General features: G+C 37.6%; 1 protein-coding gene across 1 annotated transcript in view; it reads right to left on the bottom strand.

Moving 5' to 3' along the window:
* The window catches only part of LOC148161696 (phospholipid-transporting ATPase ABCA3-like), a 172,160-nt gene that overhangs the window by 26,167 nt on the left and 123,231 nt on the right, over positions 1-22,762 (bottom strand). Inside the window, exons 25-26 of the mRNA XM_088020630.1 lie at positions 7,902-8,027; positions 7,481-7,675 (exon numbers count right to left, since the gene is read on the bottom strand). Of these exons, the coding sequence (XP_087876756.1) occupies positions 7,481-7,675; positions 7,902-8,027 (321 nt within the window). The remainder of the gene's footprint in view (positions 1-7,480; positions 7,676-7,901; positions 8,028-22,762) is intronic.

Raw genomic sequence — 22,762 nt, 5'->3', positions numbered from 1 at the left:
GACCAGACAAAATCTAGGTCTCCTACTCCTCCCTCAGTAGAAATTTTTGAGGCTAGAATGTAGTGGAATGATATATTTAAAGTGAGAAAAAAACATCTATACCAATGAAACTGTCCTTCAAAAATAAGGAGAAAATAAGAAATTCCCCAATAAACGAAAGATGAGGGAGTTCATTACCATCAGATCTACCCTACAATAAATGCTAAAAACACTCTTTTACATTGAAATTAATGGACACTAGACAGTAAATTAAAGCCATATGAAGAGATAAAGATCTCTGGTAAAGCTAAATACACTAGCTCCTATGAAAACCAGAATTGTTATAATTTTGATTTATGATTCAAATATTTATTTCATACAGTATTTGAAAGGTAAATGCATAAAATAATATTTAATGGTACACAAAGTATAAAGATGTATTTTGTGATAACAATGACAAAGTGTGGACATGGGAACAGAGGTGTATAGGAGTAGAGTTTTTTGTGTGATTGAATTTCAGTTGGTATCAATTCAAAAGAGATGGTTACAACTTTAGAATGTTAGATGAAATCCCAATGGTAATCACAAAGAAAATATCTGTATATATACACAAAAGGAAATGTAACTACAAAAAAATCAGCTAAATACAATATAAGGCAGTAATGGAGGAAATTAGGGGCAAAAAAATCTAAATAAGAGATACAGAAAACAAGAAATGGCAAAAGTAAGTCCTTCTCTATTAGCAATTTTTTTTTAAAGATGTTATTTATTTATTTGAGAGAATGAGAGACCACAAGTAGTGGGGAGGAGCAGGAGAGGGAGAGGAAGTCTCCCAGGTGATCAGAGAGCCTAAAGCAGGACTGGATCCCAGGACCCAGGATCATGACCTGAGCCAAAGGCAGACATGTAACCAGTTGAGTCACCCAGGTGCCCCTCTATCAGTAATTACTTTAAATGTAAATGGATTTAATTCCCCACTCAAAAGGCATAGATTGGCAAAATGAATTTAAGAAAACAAACATGATCCAAATATCCACTATCTAGTCAGATTCACTTATGTTTAAGGACACAAATAGGTTGAGGGGCGCCTGGGGGGCTCAGTTGTTAAGCGTCTGCCTTCGGCTCAGGTCATGATCCTTTGGCCTTGGGATCGAGCCCCGCATTGGGCTCCCTGCTCCGCGGGAGGCCTGCTTCTCCCTCTCCCACTCCCCCTGCTTGTGTTCCTTCTCTCTCTCTCTCTCTCTCTCTCTGTCAAATAAATAAATAAATAAAATCTAAAAAAAAAAAGAGAAAAAGAAAGGACACAAATAGGTTGAGAGTAAAAGGACAGGAAAAAAATTTCATGCAGATAATGCCCAAAAGAGCTGGGTGGCTGTACTATTATTAGAAAAAATAGACCTGAAGTCAATAACTATGACAAGGACAAATACAGTATTATATATTGATGAAAGGATCAATTTACCATGAATATAGAACAGTTATACATATATATGCACCAAATATCAGAGCTCCAAAGTATATGAAGAAAGCAATAATAGATTTGAAGGGAAAAGTAAGCAGCTGAAAAATATCAGTTGGAGACTTCAATACCCCACTTTTACTTATTTTCTTTAAATTTTATTATGGAAGTATAGTTGGCATACTATGTTATATTAGTTTCAGATGTACCACATTGTAATTCAATTCTATACATTATGCAATGCTCACCATGATAAGGGTAGTTACCATCTGTCACTAAACAATGTTATTATAATATTACTGACTATATCCCCTATACTGTATTTATCATCCCCATGACTTATTTATTTTATAACTGGAAGTTTGTACCTCTTAATCCCCTTCACCTATTTTGTCTATCCCCATCCCTTCCCTCTTGGAAACTCCCAGTTTGTTCTCTGTATCTAGAGTCTGTTTCTGTTTTTGTTTGTTCATTTGTTTTTTCTTTTAATTTTTTAAAATTTTGATTTAAAAATATTTTTAATGTTCAATTAGCCAACATATAATACATCATTAGTTTTTGATGTAGTGTTCAACAACTCATTAGTTGTGTATAACACCCAGTGCTCATCAAAACACGTGCCCTCCTTAATCCCATCACCCTGTTAACCCCTCCCTTCTGTAACCCTCAGTTTGTTTCCCAGAGTCCAGAGTTCTTCATGGTTTGTCTCCCTCTCTGATTTCTTCCCACTCAGTTTTCCCTCCCTTCCCCTGTGGTCCTCTGCACTATTCCTTATGTTCCATATATGAGTGAAACCATACAATAATTGTCTTTCTCTGCTTCACTTATTTGACTTAGTATAATCCCCTCCAGTTCCAGCCATGTCAATGTGAATGGTGGATATTCATCCTTTCTGATGGCTGAGTAATATTCCATTGTATATATGAACCACAGCTTCCTTATCCATTCATCTGTTGAAGGACATCTTGGCTCCTTCCACAATTTCCCTATTGTGGACATCGCTGCTATGAGCATTGGGGTACATGTGCTCCTTTTTTCACTATGTCTGTATCTTTGGGGTACATACCTAGTAGTGCAGTTGCTGGGTTGTAGGGTAGCTCTATTCTTAACATCTTGAGGAACCTCCATACTGTTTTCCAGAGCGGCTGTACCACCTTGAATTCCCACCAACAGTGTAAGAGGTTTCACCTTTCTCCACATCCTTGCCAACACTTGTTGTTTCCTGTCTTGTTAACTTGTGCCATTCTAACTGGTGTAAGGTGGTATCTCATTGTGGTTTTGATTTGTATTTCCCTGATGGCTAGTGATGTTGAACATTTTTTCATGTGTCTGTTAGCCATTTGTATGTCTTCTTTTGAAGAAGTGTCTGTTCATGTCTTCTGCCCATTTATGAAGATTATTGGTTTTTTGGGTGTTGAGTTTGAGAAGTTCTTTATAGATCTTGGATACCAGCCCTTTCTTTATCTGTTAAGTCATTTGCAAATATCTTCTCCCATTCCGTGGGTTGCCTTTTAGTTTGCTGACTGTTTCCCTTTGCTGTGCAAACTTTTATCTTGATGAATTCCCAAAAGTTCATTTTTGCTTTTGTTTCCCTTGCCTTTAGAGACATGTCTTGAAAGAAGTCAAGTTGCTGTGGCCAATTACTGCTTATATTCTCCTGTAGGATTTTGATGGATTCCTGTCTCACATTGAGGTCTTGCACCCATTTTGAGTTTATCTTTGTGTATGGTGTAAGAGAGTGGTCCAGTTTCATTCTTCTGCATGTGGCCGTCCAATTTTCCCAGCACCATTTATTGAAGAGACTGTCTTTTTTCCATTAGATCAATTCTTTCCTGCTTTGTCAAAGATTATTTGACCATAGAATTGAGGGTCCATATCTGGGCTCTCTATTCTGTTCCATTGATCTATGTGTCTGTTTTTGTGCCAGTACCATGCTGTTTTGATGATCTCAGCTTTGTAATATAACTTGAAGTCAAGCATTGTGATGTCCCCAGGTTTGGTCTTCTTTTTCAACAATCCCCTGGCGACTCAGAGTCTTGTCTGGTTCCATACAAATTTTAGATTGTTTGTTCCAGCTCTGTGAAAAATGTCTATGGTGTTTTGATAGGGATTGCATTGAATGTGTAGATTGTTCTGGGCAGCATAGATATTTTCACAATGCTTATTCTTCCAATCCATGAGCATGTAATATTTTTCCATCTCTTTGTGTCTTCCTCCATTTCTTTCATAAGTGTTCAGTAGCTTCTAGAGTATAGATCCTTTACCTCTTTGGTTAGGTTTATTCCGAGGTATCTTACGGCTCTTTTTGCAATTGTAAATGGGATCAATTCCTTCATTTCTCTTTCTTCAGTCACATTGTTAGTGTATAGAAATACAGCTGATTTCTGTGCATTGATTTTTTTATCCTGCTACGTTGGTGAATTGCTGTATAAGTTCTACTAATTTGGGGGTGGAGTCTTTTGGGTTTTCCACATGGAGTATCATGCCATCTTTGAAGAGTGAGAGTTTGACTTTTTCTTTGCCAATTTGAATGACATTTATTTATTTGTTTGTTTATTTATTTATTTGTCTGATTGCTGAAGCTAGGACTTCTAGTACTATGTTGAATGGCAGTGGTGAGAGTGGGCATCCCTGTCGTGTTCCTGACCTTAAGGGAAAAGTTCTCAGTTTTTCCCCATTGAGAATGATAGTCACTGTGGGCTATTCATAGATGGCTTTTATGACATTGAGGTATGTTCCCTCTATCCCTATATTTTGAAGACCTTTAATCAAGAAACGATGCTGTATTTTGTCAAATGCTTTTTCTGCATCAATTGAAAGGATCATATGGTTCCTGTCTCTTCTTTATTAATGTGATCTATCACATTGATTGATTTGCAAATGTGGAACCACCCTGGCATCACAGGAATAAATCCCACCTGGTCCTGGTGAATAATCTTTTCAATGTAGTGTTGGATCCTCTCACCTAATATCTTGGTGAGAATTTTGGCATCCATGTTCATCAAGGATATTGCTCTGTAATTCTCCTTTTTGATGGGGTCTTTGTCTGGTTTGGGGATCAAGGTAATGCTGGCCTCATAGAAAGAGTTTGGAAATTTTCCTTCCGTTTCTATTTTTTAGAATAGCTTCAGTATAATAGGTATGATTTCTTCTTTAAATATTTGGTCGAATTCCCCTGGGGAGCCATCTGGCCCTGGACTCTTGTTTTTTGGGGAGGTTTTTGATTACTGTTTCAATTTCCTTCCTGGCTATTGGTCTATTCAGATTGTCTATTTCTTCCTGTTTCAGTCTTGGTAGTTTATCAGTGTCCAGGAATGCATCCATTTCTTCTAGTTTGCCTAGTTTGTTAGCCTATAGCTGCTGGTAATAAATTCTAATAATTGCCTCTATTTCCTTGGTATTGGTCATGATTCCTCCCCTTTCATTCATATCTTTCAATAGTTAACTCTCAGCGTGAACAGGCTGAATGCTCCCATCAAATGGCAGAGGGTTTCAGATTGGATAAAAAAGCAGAATCCATCCATATGCTGTCTATAAGAGACTCATTTTGAACCTAAAGACACCTCCAGACTGAAAGTGAGGGGATGGAGAATGATTTATCATGCCAATGGACCTCAAAAGAAAGCTGGGGTAGCAATTCTCATATCAGACAAATTAGATTTTAAACCAAAGACTGTAGTAAAGATGTAGAAGGACACTATATCATACTTAAAAGGTCTATCCAACAAGAAAATCTAACAATTGTAAATATCTCTGCCCCCAACATGGGAGCACCCAACTATTAACCAAAATAAAGAATCATATTGATAATAATACATTAATAGTAGACTTCAGCAATAGACAGATCATCTAAGCAGAATATCAACAAAGAAACAAGAGCTTTGAAGGACACATTGGACCAGATGGACTTTGTAGGTACATACAGAACATTCCATCCTAAAACAACAGAATACTCATTCTTCTTGGGTGCACACGGAACTTGCTCCTGAATAGACTACATACTGGGTCACAAATCAGGTCTCAACCAATACCAAAAGATTGAGATTTTCCCTGCATATATTCAGACTACAGTGCATTGAAACTGGAACTCAACCGCAGGGAAAAATTTCGAAGGAACGCAACCCTTGGAGGTTAAAAAGCATCCTGCTAAAGGATGAATGGGTCAACCAGGAAATTAAAGAGGAACTTGAACAGTTCATGCAAACCAAAGAATATGAAAACACATTGGTTCAGAACCTATGGCATACTGCAAAGGTGGTCCTTACAAGGAAATATATAGTCAACCAGGAAATTAAAGAGGAACTTGAACAGTTCATGCAAACCAAAGAATATGAAAACACATTGGTTCAGAACCTATGGCATACTGCAAAGGTGGTCCTTACAAGGAAATATATAGCCATCCAAGCCTCTCTCAAAAAATTAGAAAAATCCCAAATGACAAGCCGCCCTTACATCTAAAGGATCTGGAGAAAGAGCAGCAAATAAAGCCTTAACCCAGCAGGAGAAGAGACATAATAAGTAGAAATCAATGAAATAGAAACTAGAACAGTAGAACAGATAAATGAAACTACGATCTGGTTCTTTGAAAGAACTAATAAGATTGGTAAACTTCTGGCCAGACTTATCCAAAAGAAAAGAGAAAGGACCCAAATTCATAAAATCATTTGCTTTTTAGATTCCACATATAAGTAAAGTCACATGGTATTTGTCTTTCTCTGTCTGACTTATTTCACTTAGCATAATACCATCTAGATCTATCCATGTTGTTGCAAATGGCAAGGTATCATTCTTTATTATGGCTAAGTGATATTCCATTGTATATACCACATCTTCTTTATCCCTTCACCTATCAATGGACACTTAGGTTGCTTCCATATCTTGGCTACTGTAAATAATTCTGCAATGAACATTGGGGTGCATATATCTTTTTGAATTAGTGTTTTTGTTTTCTTTGGGTAAATACGCAGTAGTGAAATTTCCAGATCGTATGGTATTTCTATTTTTAAATTTTTTGAGGAACCTCCATAGTGCCTGCTGGGAATTTTGGAATCTCTGACTCCAAGAACCATCTGGAAGAACCCATTCACCTCTTTTCATCATACAACACTTCTTCCTCTATTTCAATTTTTTCCCTTCTAGTATAAATGTGGTCAAGTTGTTTAATGTATAAAATATCCCCTGTCTCATTCTCACAACTTTGGGTCAATTCTAATGTTCCCCTTTGCTTCAAAGCTAACTTTCTTCAGAGTATAACCCAAATTCTTAGCTTCACCTCCATTACGAGAATACTGTTCATCCTAGAGTATGCAGGCTCCCACAACCCCATCTTCCTGATGTCATAATGACAATGTGCCATGAACTAAAGAGGGAAGAAATGCACCACTTAGGCTCCCATTACTACCACTCAACTAACCATAGTACAATAGTTCTTGCTAACTGCATCAGTGAAGTTTTAGTTGCTAAATCCAATACACTCTATTCAGGCTTTACATTGCCTGAGATTTCCTGGAATCTGACACCACTGACCATTTTCTTCTTGAATTTTTGTTCCCACTTAGCTTTCCCCAAGTTAATGCACTCTCCCCCGGATGGAATGTGCACCCAATGGCTGACTGATTCAGAGATACAAAAGACAGCTACCTTGCCTTGATTTGGGACCATTCTGAAAGGCCATGATGTTCTGGAGCTCTAAGGTGTATGAAGACCTCAGTTACAAGCGAACTGCACTTATAACTGAACTACATCTTCTGCCCAGTCTTTCCTTCCTTACAGTACCTTGTCTTGCATATATGTTAGATGTACCATTGAGAGAACTTGACTTTTACTCTTGCAGTTTCAAAGAACACAAAAGATAATCCTGTCTTAGATTCTATTCTTGTTGTCTCTCTCTACTCAAAAATTTCTTTCTCCAGAATCTACTGAGTCAACAGTATCAATATCAATGTCTACCATGACTGCTGTCTGTTATCTTCAATGCCTGCCTGTTTCCTGTACCCCCAAGACATCAAGCTTCTCATATCTTAGACTGTAATTGTGTCTTACCTTTTGGAGACTTTTAGTGATGCTAAAGTGCTCAATGAACACATCCCCAGAGGTAACAGTTTCTTCTCCAGTCAAAATTTTGAAGGTAGTAGTTTTTCCAGCTCCATTGAATCCAAGCAATCCAAAGCACTCCCCCCTTTGGATTGTAACAGATATATTTTTCACAGCTAGAATGACTGGATACTTAAAATATATCTGAAAAAAATCCAGAAAACACTACTTAGTAAAGAGTATTTGAAGACCAAATAAATAAATACCTCAGACCCTATGGACCACAACTTCAGACAGTTTCACAAGAACTCTCCTATTACACTGGAAAAATACACATAGATTCTGAAGAACCACAGTGTGCCCTGGACACCAGTGACATGCTCTTGGGGATAATTGAAGCTGGTGTATATTGGCCAGTGAATGATGTTACCTTTGTGAGTTCCTTAATAAGCACTGTGGAGTCCAGCAACCCCTGAGGCTGCCCCAGGATTCTCTGTCTTTCATTTTGTACATCTTCATCATCAGATTCTCCAGATAGTTCTTTTGACACTTTTCCCTATATTTTCAAAACAAGAATCATAAAAGTGAATGCTGTTTAGGTGTCTGGTCTAGAGTGGGTGGTTTCATGAAAGCTAAACTGGGGGATAATCTCAAAGACATTAAAAAAGAAGATTTTAGTCATTCCATGAAGTATCTGAATATCACCTCAGCATCATGTACAACTTGACTAAGTTTTGACTAATAAATGGTGCATCTGAAGAATGATGGTGGAGTCAAGAGGAGAAGAAAAAGTCATTCAACATAATAGAAAGAGTGTGAATTAACATGGTACAATGTGTACTTTAAATTTATTTATTTATTTATTTAAGTTTGTATTTAAATTCCTGTTAGTTAACGTACAGTGTAATATTAGTTTCAGGTGTATAAGATAGTGATTCAGTACTTCCATTCAACATCTGGTGCTCATCACAAGTGCACTCCTTAATCCCTACCACCTATTTCACCCATCCCCTCACCTACCTCCCCTCTGATAACCATCAGTTTGTTCTCTATAGTTCAGAGTCTGTTTCTTGGTTTGCCTCTTTCTATCTCCCCCGCCCCTCGTTCATTCATGTTATTTTTTAAATTCCACATATGAGTGAAATCATGCTATTTGTTTAAAAGACAGAATATAAAGCATTCATAGAAATGGATTTTATCACTTGGATCTTTAAGAAGGAAATCATCCCAGGAGGGTAGGAAAACTCGAAAAAATAGTCATGAATACTTAATAATAACTTTTTTTCCAGGATAAATCAGGAATAGAAGTCAAGAAAATCATCAAGGTTTAACTAGATTTTTCCCAAGAAACTCATTGGCCTATATTTTAAAGATAAATATTACAAGATAATAATGCTTTTTATTACTCTTGACTAGACCAAGTAGCTTCAGGAAACTGATCTCTAGATGGTAGAACAGAAATTTGGCATAATTTTGAAGACTGTTTTGTCCAATCAGTTCAGAACAGATTGATTTTTATTTCCACAAATTAAAAAATTAGGATTACATAATGTGTTGTTTTTCCAGAAATGGACACCTCAGGAAACACTACAGCCACAACTGAGATCAATCAAGTGTGACTTATTACAATTACAGTATGTTAAACACTGAAAGGCCAAAGAATAAACTTTCTTTTATAAAAGAAACTGTCTTTATTTGAAATAGTATAGGGAAATTCAAGTCTAAAGATCCTCTCAAAACAATGGAAGTTTTTGTGTAAAGCAATTAAGAAATGAATGGTAGCTTCATTAGAAATATAAATTAACCATAGGATAGCTACTTTACTAGAAAGAACCAGGGAAAGAGACAGCTATGAAGAGCCCTCCTGTAAAACTAATCTTTAGTTTTTACTAAAGATTAGTAAACTAATCTTTAACACTGACCTCAAACTATTTCTGCAGAGAAGCTCAAATTGAATGGTTCCCTCAATGAAGCAATTTATGTATTATGGCATTAATGAAAGAAATACAAAAATCAGGGGCGCCTGGGTGGCTCAGTTGGTTATGCATCTGCCTTCGGCTCAGGTCATGATCCCAGGGTTCTGGGATCGAGCCCCGCATCGGGCTCCCTGCTCAGCGGGAGGCCTGCCTCTCCCTTTCCCACTCCCCCTGCTTGCGTTCCCTCTCTCGCTGTGTCTCTCTCTGTTAAATAAATAAATAAAATCTTAAAAAAAAAGAAATACAAAAATCAGCCAGCAGTTAGTGGAGCTTAACAGTTGGGTGTGGACATGGAAAGAGACAAAGAGAGACCTTCAAACCACTGTCATTCCAGGGTTACTGCACCCATGCCCAGGTCTGCATCCTCTGAAGAACAATACCAGAGGCTTTACACCACAAGGAAAATAGACTTCACAGAAACATCCTAGCCAGTTACTTAAACAAACTAGCAAACAACAAAACTTCCTTGGGAAAGGGCAATACCCACAGAACCAATACATATTTTAAATATCCAGAGTTCAGGAAAAAAATGATATAAAAGAAACAGGAAACTGTGTCCCATACACAGGAAAAAAAGCAAGCAACAGTAACTATCTGTGATTAAATGACCAGATGTCAGATTTAATAGACAAAGACTTCAAAGTAGTCATTATATCTATTTTCAAAATAAAGGAAACCATGCCTGAAGGAATAAAGGGAGGTATGATGACAATGTTTTATCAAATAAAGATTACTAATAACAGGATAGAAATTATAAAGAAAGAATTCAATGGAAGTTCTGGAGTTGAAAAGTATAATAACTAAAATGAAAAACTCACTAGAAGCGTTCAATAACAAACTTGAACTGGCATAAAAAAAGAATTAGAAAACTTAAATAGATACAAAGGGAGTGTGAAACCCGAAGAATGGAGAGAAAATCAAGAAAAATGAACAAATCTTCAGAGAAATGTGGGATACCACTTAGTGCATCAATATATGCATAATGATGGGAAAGTCAAATGGAAAAGAGAGAAGTATGCAGAAAAATATCTAAAGAAATAGCTGGAACTTCCCAAATTTCATGAAAAACATTAATCTGCACATCCATAGCTTAGTGAATATCAAGTATGATAAATACAAATAGATCTGTACAGACAGAAAAAAAGCTGAATGCCAAAGGCAAGGATAAAATCTTGCAATAAGGGAGAGATAAATACTTATCGCTTATAAGAGATTCCCAACAAGAGTAACACCTGACTTTTTTTTTTTACATCATTAGTTTTTAATATGGTGTTCCATGGTTCATTGTTTGTGCATAATACCCAGTGCTCCACGCAGAATGTGCCCTCTTTAATACCCATCACCAGGCTAACCCATCCCCACACCCCCTCCCCTCTAGAACCCTCAGTTTGTTTTTCAGAGTCCATCTTCTCTCATGGTTCGTCTCCCCCTCGGATTCCCCCCCTCATTCTTCCACTCCTGCTATCTTCTTCTTTTTTTTTTCTTAACATATATTGCATTAATTGTTTCAGAGGTACAGATCTGTGATTCAACAGTCTTGCACAATTCACAGCGCTCACCATAGCACATACCCTCTCCAATGTCTATCACCCAGCCACCCCTCCATCCCACCCCCACCACTCCAGCAACCCTCAGTTTGTTTCCTGAGATTAAGAATTCCTCATATCAGTGAGGTCATATGATACATGTCTTTCTCTGATTGACTTATTTCACTCAGCATAACACCCTCCAGTTCCATCCACGTTGCTGCAAATGGCAAGATCTCATTCCTTTTGATGGCTGCATAATATTCCATTGTGTATATATACCGCCTCTTTTTTATCCATTCATCTGTCAATGGACATCTTGGCTCTTTCCACAGTTTGGGTATTGTGGACATTGCTGCTATAAACATCGGGGTGCACGTAACCCTTCGGATCCCTACATTTGTTTCTTTGTGGTAAATACCCGGTAGTGCAATTGCTGGATCATGTGGTAGCTCTATTTTCAACTGTTTGAGGAACCTGCATACTGTTTTCCAGAGTGGTTGCACCAGCTTGCATTCCCACCAACAGTGTAGGAGGGTTCCCCTTTCTCCACATCCCCGCCAACATCTGTCATTTCCTGACTTGTTAATTTTAGCCATTCTGACTGGTGTGAGGTGGTATCTCATTGAGGTTTTGATTTGGATTTCCCTGATGCTGAGCGATGTTGAGCACTTTTTCATGTGTCTGTTGGCCATTTGGATGTCTTCTTTGGAAAAATGTCTGCTCATGTCTTCTGCCCATTTCTTTTTTTTAAATTTTTTTATTATTATGTTAATCACCATACATTACATCATTAGTTTTTGAACTGCCCATTTCTTGATTGGACTATTTGTTCTTTCGGTGTTTGATAAGTTCTTTATAAATTTTGGATACTAGCCCTTTATCTGATATGTCATTTGCAAATATTTTCTCCCATTCTGTCGGTTGTCTTTTGGTTTTGTGGACTGTTTCTTTTGCTGTGCAAAAGCTTTTTCTCTTGATGAAATCCCAATAGTTCATTTTTGCCCTGGCTTCCCTTGCCTTTGGCGATGTTTCTAGGAAGAAGTTGCTGTGGCTGAGGTCGAAGAGGTTGCTGCCTGTGTTCTCCTTTAGGATTTTGATGGACTCCTGTCTCACGTTTAGGTCTTTCAACCATTTGGAGTCTATTTTTGTGTGTGGTGTAAGGAAATGGTCCAGTTTCATTCTTCTGCATGTGGCTGTCCAATTTTCCCAACACCATTTGTTGAAGAGACTGTCTTTTTTCCATTGGACATTCTTTCCTGCTTTGTCAAAGATAAGTTGACCATAGAGTTGAGGGTCCATTTCTGGGCTCTCGATTCTGTTCCATTGATCTATGTGTCTGTTTTTGTGCCAGTACCATACTGTCTTCATGATGACAGCTTTGTAATAGAGCTGGAAGTCCGGAATTGTGATGCTGCCAGCTTTGCTTTTCTTTTTCAACATTCCTCTGGATATTCGGGTTTTTTTCTGGTTCCATACAAATTTTAGGATTATTTGTTCCATTTCTTTGAAAAAAGTGGATGGTATTTTGATGGGGATTGCATTGAATGTGCAGCCTGCTCTAGGTAGCATGGACATCTTCACAATGTTTGTTCTTCCAATCCATGAGCGTGGAACGTTTTTCCATTTCTTTGTGTCTTCCTCAATTTCTTTCATGAGTATTTTATAGTTTTCTGAGTACAGATCCTTTGCCTCTTTGGTTAGATTTATTCCTAGGTATCTTATGGTTTTGGGTGCAAGTGGAAATGGGATCGACTCCTTAATTTCTCTCTCTTCTGTCTTGTTGTTGATGTTAGGAATGCCACTGATTTCTGTGCGTTGATTTTATATACTGCCACTTGACCGAATTCCTGTTTGAGTTCTAGCAGTTTTGGGGTGGAGTCTTTTGGGTTTTCCACATAAAGTATCATATCATCTGCAAAGAGTGAGAGTTTGACTTCCTCCTTGCCGATTTGGATGCCTTTGATTTCTTTTTGTTGTCTGATTGCTGTGGCTACGACTTCTAATACTATGTTGAATAGTGGTGGTGATAGTGGACATCCCTGCCACGTCCCTGACCTTAGGGGGAAAGCTCTCAGTTTTTCCCCATGGAGAATGATATTCACTGTAGGTTTTTCATAGATGGTTTTTATGATATTGAGGTATGTACCCTCTATCCCTATACTCTGAAGAGTTTTGATCAAGAAAGGATGCATTTGGAAGTTTTCCTTCCATTTCTATTTTTTGGAACAGTTTCAGGAGAATAGGTATTAATTCTTCTTGAAATGTCTGATAGAATTCCCCTGGGAAGCCATCTGGCCCTGGGCTTTTGTTTCTTGGGAGATTTCTGATGACTAGCTCAATTTCCTTAGTGGTTATAGGTCTGTTCAGGTTTTCTATTTCTTCCTGGTTCAAATTTGGTAGTTGATACATCTCTAGGAATGCATCCATTTCTTCCAGGTTATCTAATTTGCCGGCATAGAGTTGCTCATAATATGTTCTTATAATTGTTTATATTTCTGTGGTGTTCACTGTGATCTCTCCTCTTTCATTCATGATTTTGTTGATTTGGGTTATTTCTCTTTTCTTTTTGATAAGTCTGGCCAGCGGTTTATCAATCTTGTTAATTCTTTCAAAGAACCAGCTCCTAGTTTCGTTGATCTGTTCTACTGTTCTTTGGGTTTCTATTTCATTGATTTCTGCTCTGATCTTTATTATTTCTCTTCTCCTGCTGGGATTAGGCTTTATTTGCTGTTTTTTCTCTAGCTCCTTTAGGTGTAGGGTTAGGTTGTGTATGAGACCTTTCTTGTTTCTTGAGAAAGGCTTGTATTGCTATATACTTTCCTCTCAGGACTGCCTTTGCTGCATCCCAGAGATTCTGAACAGTTGTGTTTTCATTTTCATTGGTTTCCATGAATTTTTTTAATTCTTCATTAATTTCCTGGTTGACCAATTCATTCTTTAGTAAGATGCTCTTTAGCCTCCATGTATTTGAGTTCTTTCCGACTTTCCTCTTGTGATTAAGTTCTAGTTTCAAAGCACTGTGGCCTGAAAATATGCAGGGAATAATCCCAATCTTTTGGTACCGGTTGAGACCTGATTTGTGACCTAGGGTGTGATCTATTGTGGAGAATGTTCCATGGGCACCAGAGAAGAATGTGTATTCTGTTGCTTTGGGATGGAATGTTCTGAATATGTCTGTGAAATACATTTGGTCCAGTGTGTCATTTTAAGTCTTTATTTCCTTGTTGATCTGTTGCTTAGATGATCTGTCCACTTCCGTGAGGGGGGTGTTAAAGTCGCCACTATTATTGTATTGTTGTTAATGTGTTTCTTTGCTTTTGTTATTAATTGCCTTATATAATTGGCTGCTTCCATGTTAGGGGCATAGATATTTACAATTGTTAGATCTTCTTGGTGTATAGACCCTTTACGTAGGATATAGTGGCCTTCCTCATCTCTTATTACACTCTTCGTTTTAAAATCTAATTTGTCTGACATAAGGATTGCCACCCCAGCTTTCTTTTGGTGTCCATTAGCATGGTAAATGGTTTTCCACCCCTTCACTTTCAATTTGGGGGTGTCTTTGGGTCAAAATGAGTCTCTTGCAGACAGCATATCGATGGGTCTTGTTTTTTAATCCAATCTGATAGCCTGTGTCTTTTGATTGGGGCATTTAGCCCATTTACATTCAGGGTAACTATTGAAAGATATGAATTTAGTGCCATTGTATTGCCTGTAAAGTGACTGTGACTGTATATTGTCTGTATTCCTTTCTGATCCATGCTGCTTTTAGTCTCTCTCTTTGCTTAGAGGACCCCTTTCAATATTTCTTGTATGGCTGGTTTCGTATTTGCAAATTCTAAAACTAAAGAGTTTTTGTTTGTCCTGGAAGCTTTTTATCTCTCCTTCAATTTTCAATGACAGCCTAGCTGTATATAGTATTCTCGGCTGCGTATTTTTCTCATGTAGTGCTCTGAAGATATCATGCCATTCCTTTCTGACCTGCCAGGTCTCTGTGGATAGGTCTGTTGCAATCTAATGTTTCTACCATTATAGGTTACACATCTCTTCCCCCGAGCTGCCTTCAAGATTTTCTCTTTGTCTCTGAGACTTGTAAGTTTTACTATTAGATGTCGGGGTGTTGACCTATTTTTATTGATTTTGAGAGGGGTTCTCTGTGCCTCCTGGATTTTGATGCCTGTTTCCTTCCCCACATTAGGGAAGTTCTCTGCTATAATTTGCTCCAGTATACCTTCTGCCCCTCTCTCTCTTTCTTTTTCTTCTGGGATTCCAATTATTCTAATGTTGTTTTGTCTTATCATATCACTTATCTCTCGAATTCTGCCCTCGTGATCCAGTAGTTGTTTATCTCTCTTTTTCTCAGCTTCTTTATTTTCCATCATTTGGTCTTCTATATCGCTGATTCTCTCTTCTGCCTCATTTATATTAGCAGTTAGTGCTCCCATTTTTGATTGCACCTCATCAATAGCCTTTTTGATTTCAACTTGGTTAGATTTTAGTTCTTTTATTTCTCCAGAAAGGGTTTCTCTAATAACTTCTACGCTTTTTTCAAGCCCAGCTAGTATCTTTAAAGTCATGATTCTGAACTCTAGGTCTGACATCACACTAATGTCAGTATTGAGTAGGTCCCTGGCAGACGGTACTACCTCTTGTTCTTTTTGTTGAGATGATTTTTTTCATCTTGTCATTTTGTCCAGAGAAGAATAGATGAATGAGAGAACAAAATAGAAAAAAGAAAGAAAGAAGAAAAAAGAAAAAGAGAAAGATAAAAACAAACAAAAACAGAGCAAAACAAAAAAAACAGAATATGATCAAATATGATCAGGCTAGTGCATAGATCAGTGCCACACACTAGATTTTGGGTGTATTTTAGTCTTTTAGAAGAAAGTGCCTCCCAAAATTTTAATGAAAGAAAGACATATATGTACAAAATAAGGGTTGATACGATGAAGGGATGGAATATGAATGTAAAGATGAAAATTATAAAAAATTTTAAAAAATGAATTGATAAGAAGATGTTTGAAAAAAGAATAAAGAGCATTAAAAAAAGGAAGGAAAGAAAGAAAAAAAGGGGGGAGAGAATGTGATCAAGCAGGAGCCTAGAACAAAGCCATACAGTAGAGATTTAGGGTATATTTTGATATGTTAGAAGAAACTTTATCTCAAAATTTTAAAGGGAGAACAACTTATATATATATCTGCCAAAAATAAGGGTAACTACTATGAAGGGATAGAATATGACTCTAAGAATGAAAAATAAAAATGTTTTTTTAAAAAAAAGTGATTGATAAGATGTTGGTTGAAAAAGGGAGAAAAAAATAAAAAAAAAACAGTTTAAAAAATTAACTTTGAAAGACTAATGAATCATGGTAAAAAAGCCATGAATTCAATGTGCAGTGTTCCCCTAGCGCTGTAGTTCTGCCCTTCTCATTGATCAGTAAACTTGGTTTTGTCTGGGTGTTTGTGCTGATCTTCTTGGGGAGGGGCCTGTTGCCGTGGTTCCCAAATGTCTTTGCCGAGGCGGAATTGCCCCGCTCTTGCCTGTCCGGGCTAAGCAATCTGCTTGGGTTTGCTCTCAGGAGCTTGTGTTCCCTGCAAGCTTTCCGTATAGCTTTGGAGGAGGACAGTGAAAATGGCGGCCTCCCATTCTCCACCCCAGAGGAGCCGAGAACTCGGGGCCTCGCTCCTTAGTGCGCCCCTAGAGAAAAGCAGTCAGTCACTCCCGTCTCCCCGGTCTCTGGCCACATTCTGTGCTCACCCGGCCTGTGACCGAGCGTTTCTATATCTGGCACCCGACCCCGTGTGGAGTCTCCAAACCCAGCAGATCCCTGCGGTGCACTCCCACGCCTCTCCTCCCCGGGGAGGAAGGGGATTCTCCCCAGCTCTGCCGCTTTTTGGGTCCCTGCTGGAGGAGCGGTGGCCCGACTGGGCCGTGGATCACAGTTTATGGCCACCCCGAGCTGAGAGCCCACGCCTTGGCTCCCTCTCTGCAGCTGGCTTCCCTGCTCCAATACCTGGGAGCTCTGCTGCACTCAGGCACCCCCAGTCTTTCTGTGACCCTGAGGGTCCTGAGACCACACTGTCCCGCGAGGGTTCCACCCCCAGCTTAGCCACTGTAGCGACGTCCCTCAGCGGAGCTGACTTCTAAAAGTTCTGATTTTGTGCTTCACGGCTCTATCATTTGCCAGAAGCAGCCGACAGAGGCTCCCTCCCCCGCCGTCTATCCTCCCAAATATCGCCTCAGATTCACTTCTCCGCACATCCTACCTTCCAGAAAGTGGTCGCTTTTCTGTTCAGAGAGTTGTTGCTATTCTTTTCTTCGATCTCCTGTTGAGTTTGTAGGTGTTCAGAATGGTTTGATCCCTATTCAGCTGAATTCCTGAGACCAGATGAAATCCAGGTCTCTTACTTCTCTGCCATCTTGTTCCGCCCCCCAACACCCGAGTTTTTACAAAAAACAATGGAGAGTGATATCAGCATGCTGGTGGATTAGGAGAGCCCAGTGCTTGCTGGCCCCCTCCAAATCAATGATTTAACAAATACCAAAGAGAAAATAACCCTGGGAGAGCTCTGGAGAACATCTAAAGAATCTGCAGCAACCTGGTGGAGGAGAAAATCCAGGGATGGCCAAATAGAAAAGTAGATGATGCATTTTACCCACATCAACCCATTCCTCAACTTCACACAGCTTGGTACCAAGAAGAATCTCTGTGTTCACAATCTCTCTTCTTGAGAGAAAAGTAGAGCAAGAAGATCCCAGAAGCCATTGTCATTAAGGACACCAGCAGCCCTCACTGCTGCTAGAGACACTAAAGCCTTTACTGCCAAAGACCCTTGCAACCTTCAATAATGCTAAACTCAGCTGATAGAATAGCCCATAGTTTATTCCACTGTTCACCCCAACACCTGAGCCAGAGAAGCTGCTGTACTCCACTGAAACCAGAGCCAGCGATGCCACACTCAACCCTCCTGGTGCCTTCACACCCACATGTAGGTAAAGGTCTTTCCCCACCGAAGCCAGTCAATAAAGTCTGGAAGAGGTGAGTGTTCCTACAAATGCACAGACATATATAAAGGCTACAAGGAACACACAAAAAAATCAAGAAGGAACCAAATTTTTTTTTGAATACAAAACATGATACCACTAAAGAAACACAATGAATTTCATGTAACTTATCCCAAAGAATTGTAGATTTTAAAATTACCTGACAAAATAATTCAAGATAATTATTTTAAGGAAGTTCAGTGAGCTATAAGAGAACACAAATCGACAATTTAATGAAATTTAGGAAAACAATATGTGAACAAAAGAGAAATTCAAAAGATGATAAAATCATAAGAAAGAGAATTAATGAATTTAGTGAGGTTGCAGTTTACAAAATCAATGTACAAAAATCTGTTGCATTTCTGTACACTAATATGATCTATCAGAAAGAGAAATTAAAAAAATAATCCCATTTACAACTGCATTAGAAAGAATAAAATACCTAGGAATAAATTTAATCATGTAGGTGAAATTCCTGTACACGGAGAACTACAAAACAATGAAAGAAATTTTAAAAGACACAAAGGAAAAGATATTCTGTGCACATGGATTGGAAGAGTTTATATTGTTACAAACAAGAGGCTCAGCTAATCAATTAGTAGTGGAGATGCAAATGAATCACAAAAATACTGCTAATCCAAAAGAAGACACAAAGGGGTGCCTGGGTTCCTCAGTCATTAAGCATCTGCCTTTGGCTCAGGTCATGATCCCAGGGTGCTGGGATCGAGCCCCGCATCGGGCTCCCCGCTCTGCGGGAAGCCTGCTTCTCCCTCTCCCACTACCCCCCACTTGTGTTCCCTCTCTCACTGTGTCTCTGTCAAATAAATAAATAAATTAAAAAAAGAAGCTTTTAAAAAAAAGAAGACATGAAAAGAGAAAAATAAAGTATAGATGTGAAAGAAAATAAAAAGCAGATGATAAATTTAAGCCCAACCATATAAACAATTACATTAGGAATAGTCTAAATTCTATTAAAATGTAGAGATTATCAGATTGAATAAAAAGAAAGTAAACTAGGGATGCCTGGGTGGCTCAGTCTTTAAGCATCTGCCTTCGGCTCAGGTCATGATCCCAGGGTTCTGGTATGGGGCCCCACATCGAGCCCCGCATCAGGCTCCCTGCTCAGTGGGAAGTCTGCTTCTCTTTCTCCCACTCCCCCTGCTTGCGTTCCCTTTCTTGTTGTCTCTCTCTCTGTCAAATAAATAAATAATCTTTAAAACAAAGTAAGATATGCTATCTATAAGATAATATACGCAGGTTAAAGGTCAAATGATAAAAAAGATACATCATGCAAAATGTATACATGAAAAAATTGGCAGAGTAACGTCAGGCAGAGTATATTATAGAACAAGGAATATCACCAGAGATTTTTTAAAAAAGCAATTACATAATGATAAAGGGTCAATTCATCAAGAGGATATAAAAATCCTAAGTGTATGTGCACCTAATATTTTAGACTCTAAAATATTAGATAAGACCAAAACCAAGAAATGAGAAAGAAAGAAAGAAAGAAAGAAAGAAAGAAAGAAAGAAAGAAAGAAAGAAAGAAAGAAAGAAAAAAGGAAAGAAGAAAGAGAAATAGGCAAATCCACTGCCATGCTTAGAGTCTTTAACACTAATCTCTTGACGGTTGGTACAACATGTTGGTGAAAAAAACAGAATACAGAAAAATTGAACAACATTATTAAACAACTTTATCTAGTTAACAGTTAAAGAACACTGCACCAATAAAAGCAGAATATGCCTTTTTTCAAGTACACAAGGAACATTCGCCAAGATAGGGCATATTTTGGGCCATGAAACAACTTCATAAATTTATGAAGACAGAAGAATATGTACTCCAGCAATAATAAGAAAATTAGAGATCAGCAGAACAATATCTATAAAATTCTGAAATTTAGAAATTAAACAACACTCTTTACAAATAACTCATGCATCAAAAAAGGAATCATGAAAGATATTAGAATATGTTTTGAAGAGAACGAAATGAAAACACGATCTTTCAAAATTTGTGAGATGCAGCTAAAGCAGTGATTAGAGAGATTTATATCATTAAATATTTATATTAAAAAGAATAAAGTTTTGAAAAAAGAATAAAGTCTCAGTGGTCCAAACTTCTACCAGAAGAAACTAGAAATAAAATTCAAATAATACAAGTAAATCCCTAATAAGCAGAAAGATATAATAATGACAAGAGTGAACTCAGTGATATCGGAAATACAAATCATAGAAGAAAAAAACTCAATGAAACCAAAAGTGGGTTATTTAAAATATCTACAAAATTCAATAACCTTTAGTTGAACTGATCAGTAAAAAAAAAAACAAATTACCAACATAAAGAATGAATAATGGGACATTACCACAGATACTCTGAATCTCAGAAGAATACTGAGTGAACCTAAGAGCTCCTTGCAAAGGAAAATTTCTGATATGAGGGAAATATTCTATATTTCAATTATGATGAGACTGTAATTGTTTCGCACCTATAAATATTTGTAAAAATTCAAAGATGGTAAAATTTAGATGACTAACTTTGAAATTAAAGAAATCACGTCCCAAGAAAAAGAATACTGAAATACATCCTATGATATATGTTGGTGAAGTTACAAAAATTTATGGGCAAAGGAGAAAAAAAAAACCCATATCGCCATCCAGACAAGAAAAAAATAAGTTCTGAAGAGAGAAGGAGTTGAGAGGTTGCTGAGACTCTGACAGTCTGTGTAAGACACCCCAAGGTAGGATTCATCTTTACCACTTTTAATTTTATTAAAATTAAAATAAAAAATTACCTCTTAGTTAAAAATTCTCAATTTTAAAATATGACTGGAGTTATTCCTTTGTTTTCACCAACTCATAAAGAGTGCCAAATGCTAACACAAGGTTAGGGTATGGGTCAAAATATAATCTTTTTTTAAAAAGATTTTATTTATTTATTTTAGAGAGAGAGGGAGACTAGGAGGAGGAACAAAGAGAGAGGTACAAGCAGACTCTGCACTGGGTGCAGAGCCCAACGCAGGGCTTGATCCCATGACATTGGGACCATGACCTGAGCCAAAATCAAGAGTTGGATGCTTAACTAACTGAGCCACCAAGGCACCCCTAAAATATAATCTTTATTGGTAAACAGAAATTGGAAAAAACACCAATGCTATTTAACTGCAACTCTAAGAATTATAAATGTTATAAGAATTGAATCATGGGAGATCTGTACTCTGAAAACTATAAAACACTGATGAAAAAATTAAAGATGACACAAAAAGGAAGACATTCTATGCTCATTAATTGGAAGGACAAATATTGTTAAACTGTCTATTGTACCCAAAGCAATCTACACATTTAATGCAATCCCTATTAAATTACCAACAGTTTTTAACAGAGAACTAGAACAAATAATCCCAATATTTGTAAGTAACTGCAAAGACTCTAAGTAGTCAAAAGAATCTTAAAAATGAAATGAAACAAGACAGGATATCACAATTCCAGACTTCAAGTTATATACAAAGCTGTACTAATCAAAACAATATGGTACTGGAACAATAACAGACACATAGATCAATAGAACAGAATAGAAAACTCAGAAATGAAGCCACAGTTATATGGTCAATGAATCTTCAACAAAGGAGGCAAGAATATACAATGGGAAAAAGACAGTCTCTTCAACAAATGGTGTAGGGAAAACTGCAGAGCAAACGTGCAAAAGAACGAAACTGGACCACTTTCTTATACCATACACAAAAATAAATATAAAATGGATTACAGATCTAAATGTGAGACCTAAACCATAAAATTCCTAGAAGAGAACATAGGCAATAATTTCTTTGACATTGGCTACAGCAAGATTTTTCTAGATATGTCTCCTGAGACAAGGGAAATAAAAGTAAAAATATTTAACTCTTGGGACTAAATCAAAACAAACTTCTGTACAGTGAAGGAAACAATCAACAAAACTAAAAGGCAACCTATGAAATGGGAGAAGATATTTGCAAATGACATATTCAATAAAGGGTTAGTATCCAAAATATATAAGGAACTTACACAACTCAATACCCAAAAAACAAATAATCCAATTACAAAATGAGCAGAAGACATGAACAGACATTTTTTGAAAGAAGACATCCAGATGGCCAACAGACACATGAGAAGATGCTCAACATCACTCATCATCAGGGAAATGCAAATCAAAACTACAATGACATATCACCTCACACCTGTCAGGATGGCTAAAATCAACAACACAAGAAACAGTGAGTGTTGGTGAGGATGTGAAGAAAAAGGAATCCTGGTGCACTGTTGGTGGGAATGGAAACCTGTGCAGCTACTCTGGAAATCAGTATGGAGTTTCCTCAAAAATTTAAAAATAGAACTACACTATATCCAGCAATTTCACTACTGGTATATAATCCCCAAATGCAAAACACTAATTCAAAGGCATACATGCACCCCTATGTTTATAGCAGCCTTATTACAATAGCCAAGTTATGGAAGCAGCCCAAGTGTCCATTAATAGATGATTAATGGATAAAGAAGTGGTATAGGACAGAGCTTGGGAAGATGGTGGAGTAGGAGGACCCTGAGCTCTCCCCATCCCATGTTTATAACTAGGTATCATCCACATCCAAGTAAATAAACGGAGAGCAATCTGAAGATTGGCAGAACAAACTCCACAGCTAAATGGAGAGAAGAAGCTGCATCTGAAAGGTTACAAAGGTCAGAAAGGTAGAGGGAGGCTGCCCATAAGAGG

This window comes from Eumetopias jubatus, unplaced genomic scaffold (assembly GCF_037043125.1).
Source record: "Eumetopias jubatus isolate StellerSeaLion01/CBP00866 unplaced genomic scaffold, mEumJub1_p1.0 scaffold_91, whole genome shotgun sequence".
Classification (NCBI taxonomy): Eukaryota; Metazoa; Chordata; class Mammalia; order Carnivora; family Otariidae; genus Eumetopias; species Eumetopias jubatus.
This window is presented reverse-complemented; position numbering and strand designations above follow the sequence as displayed.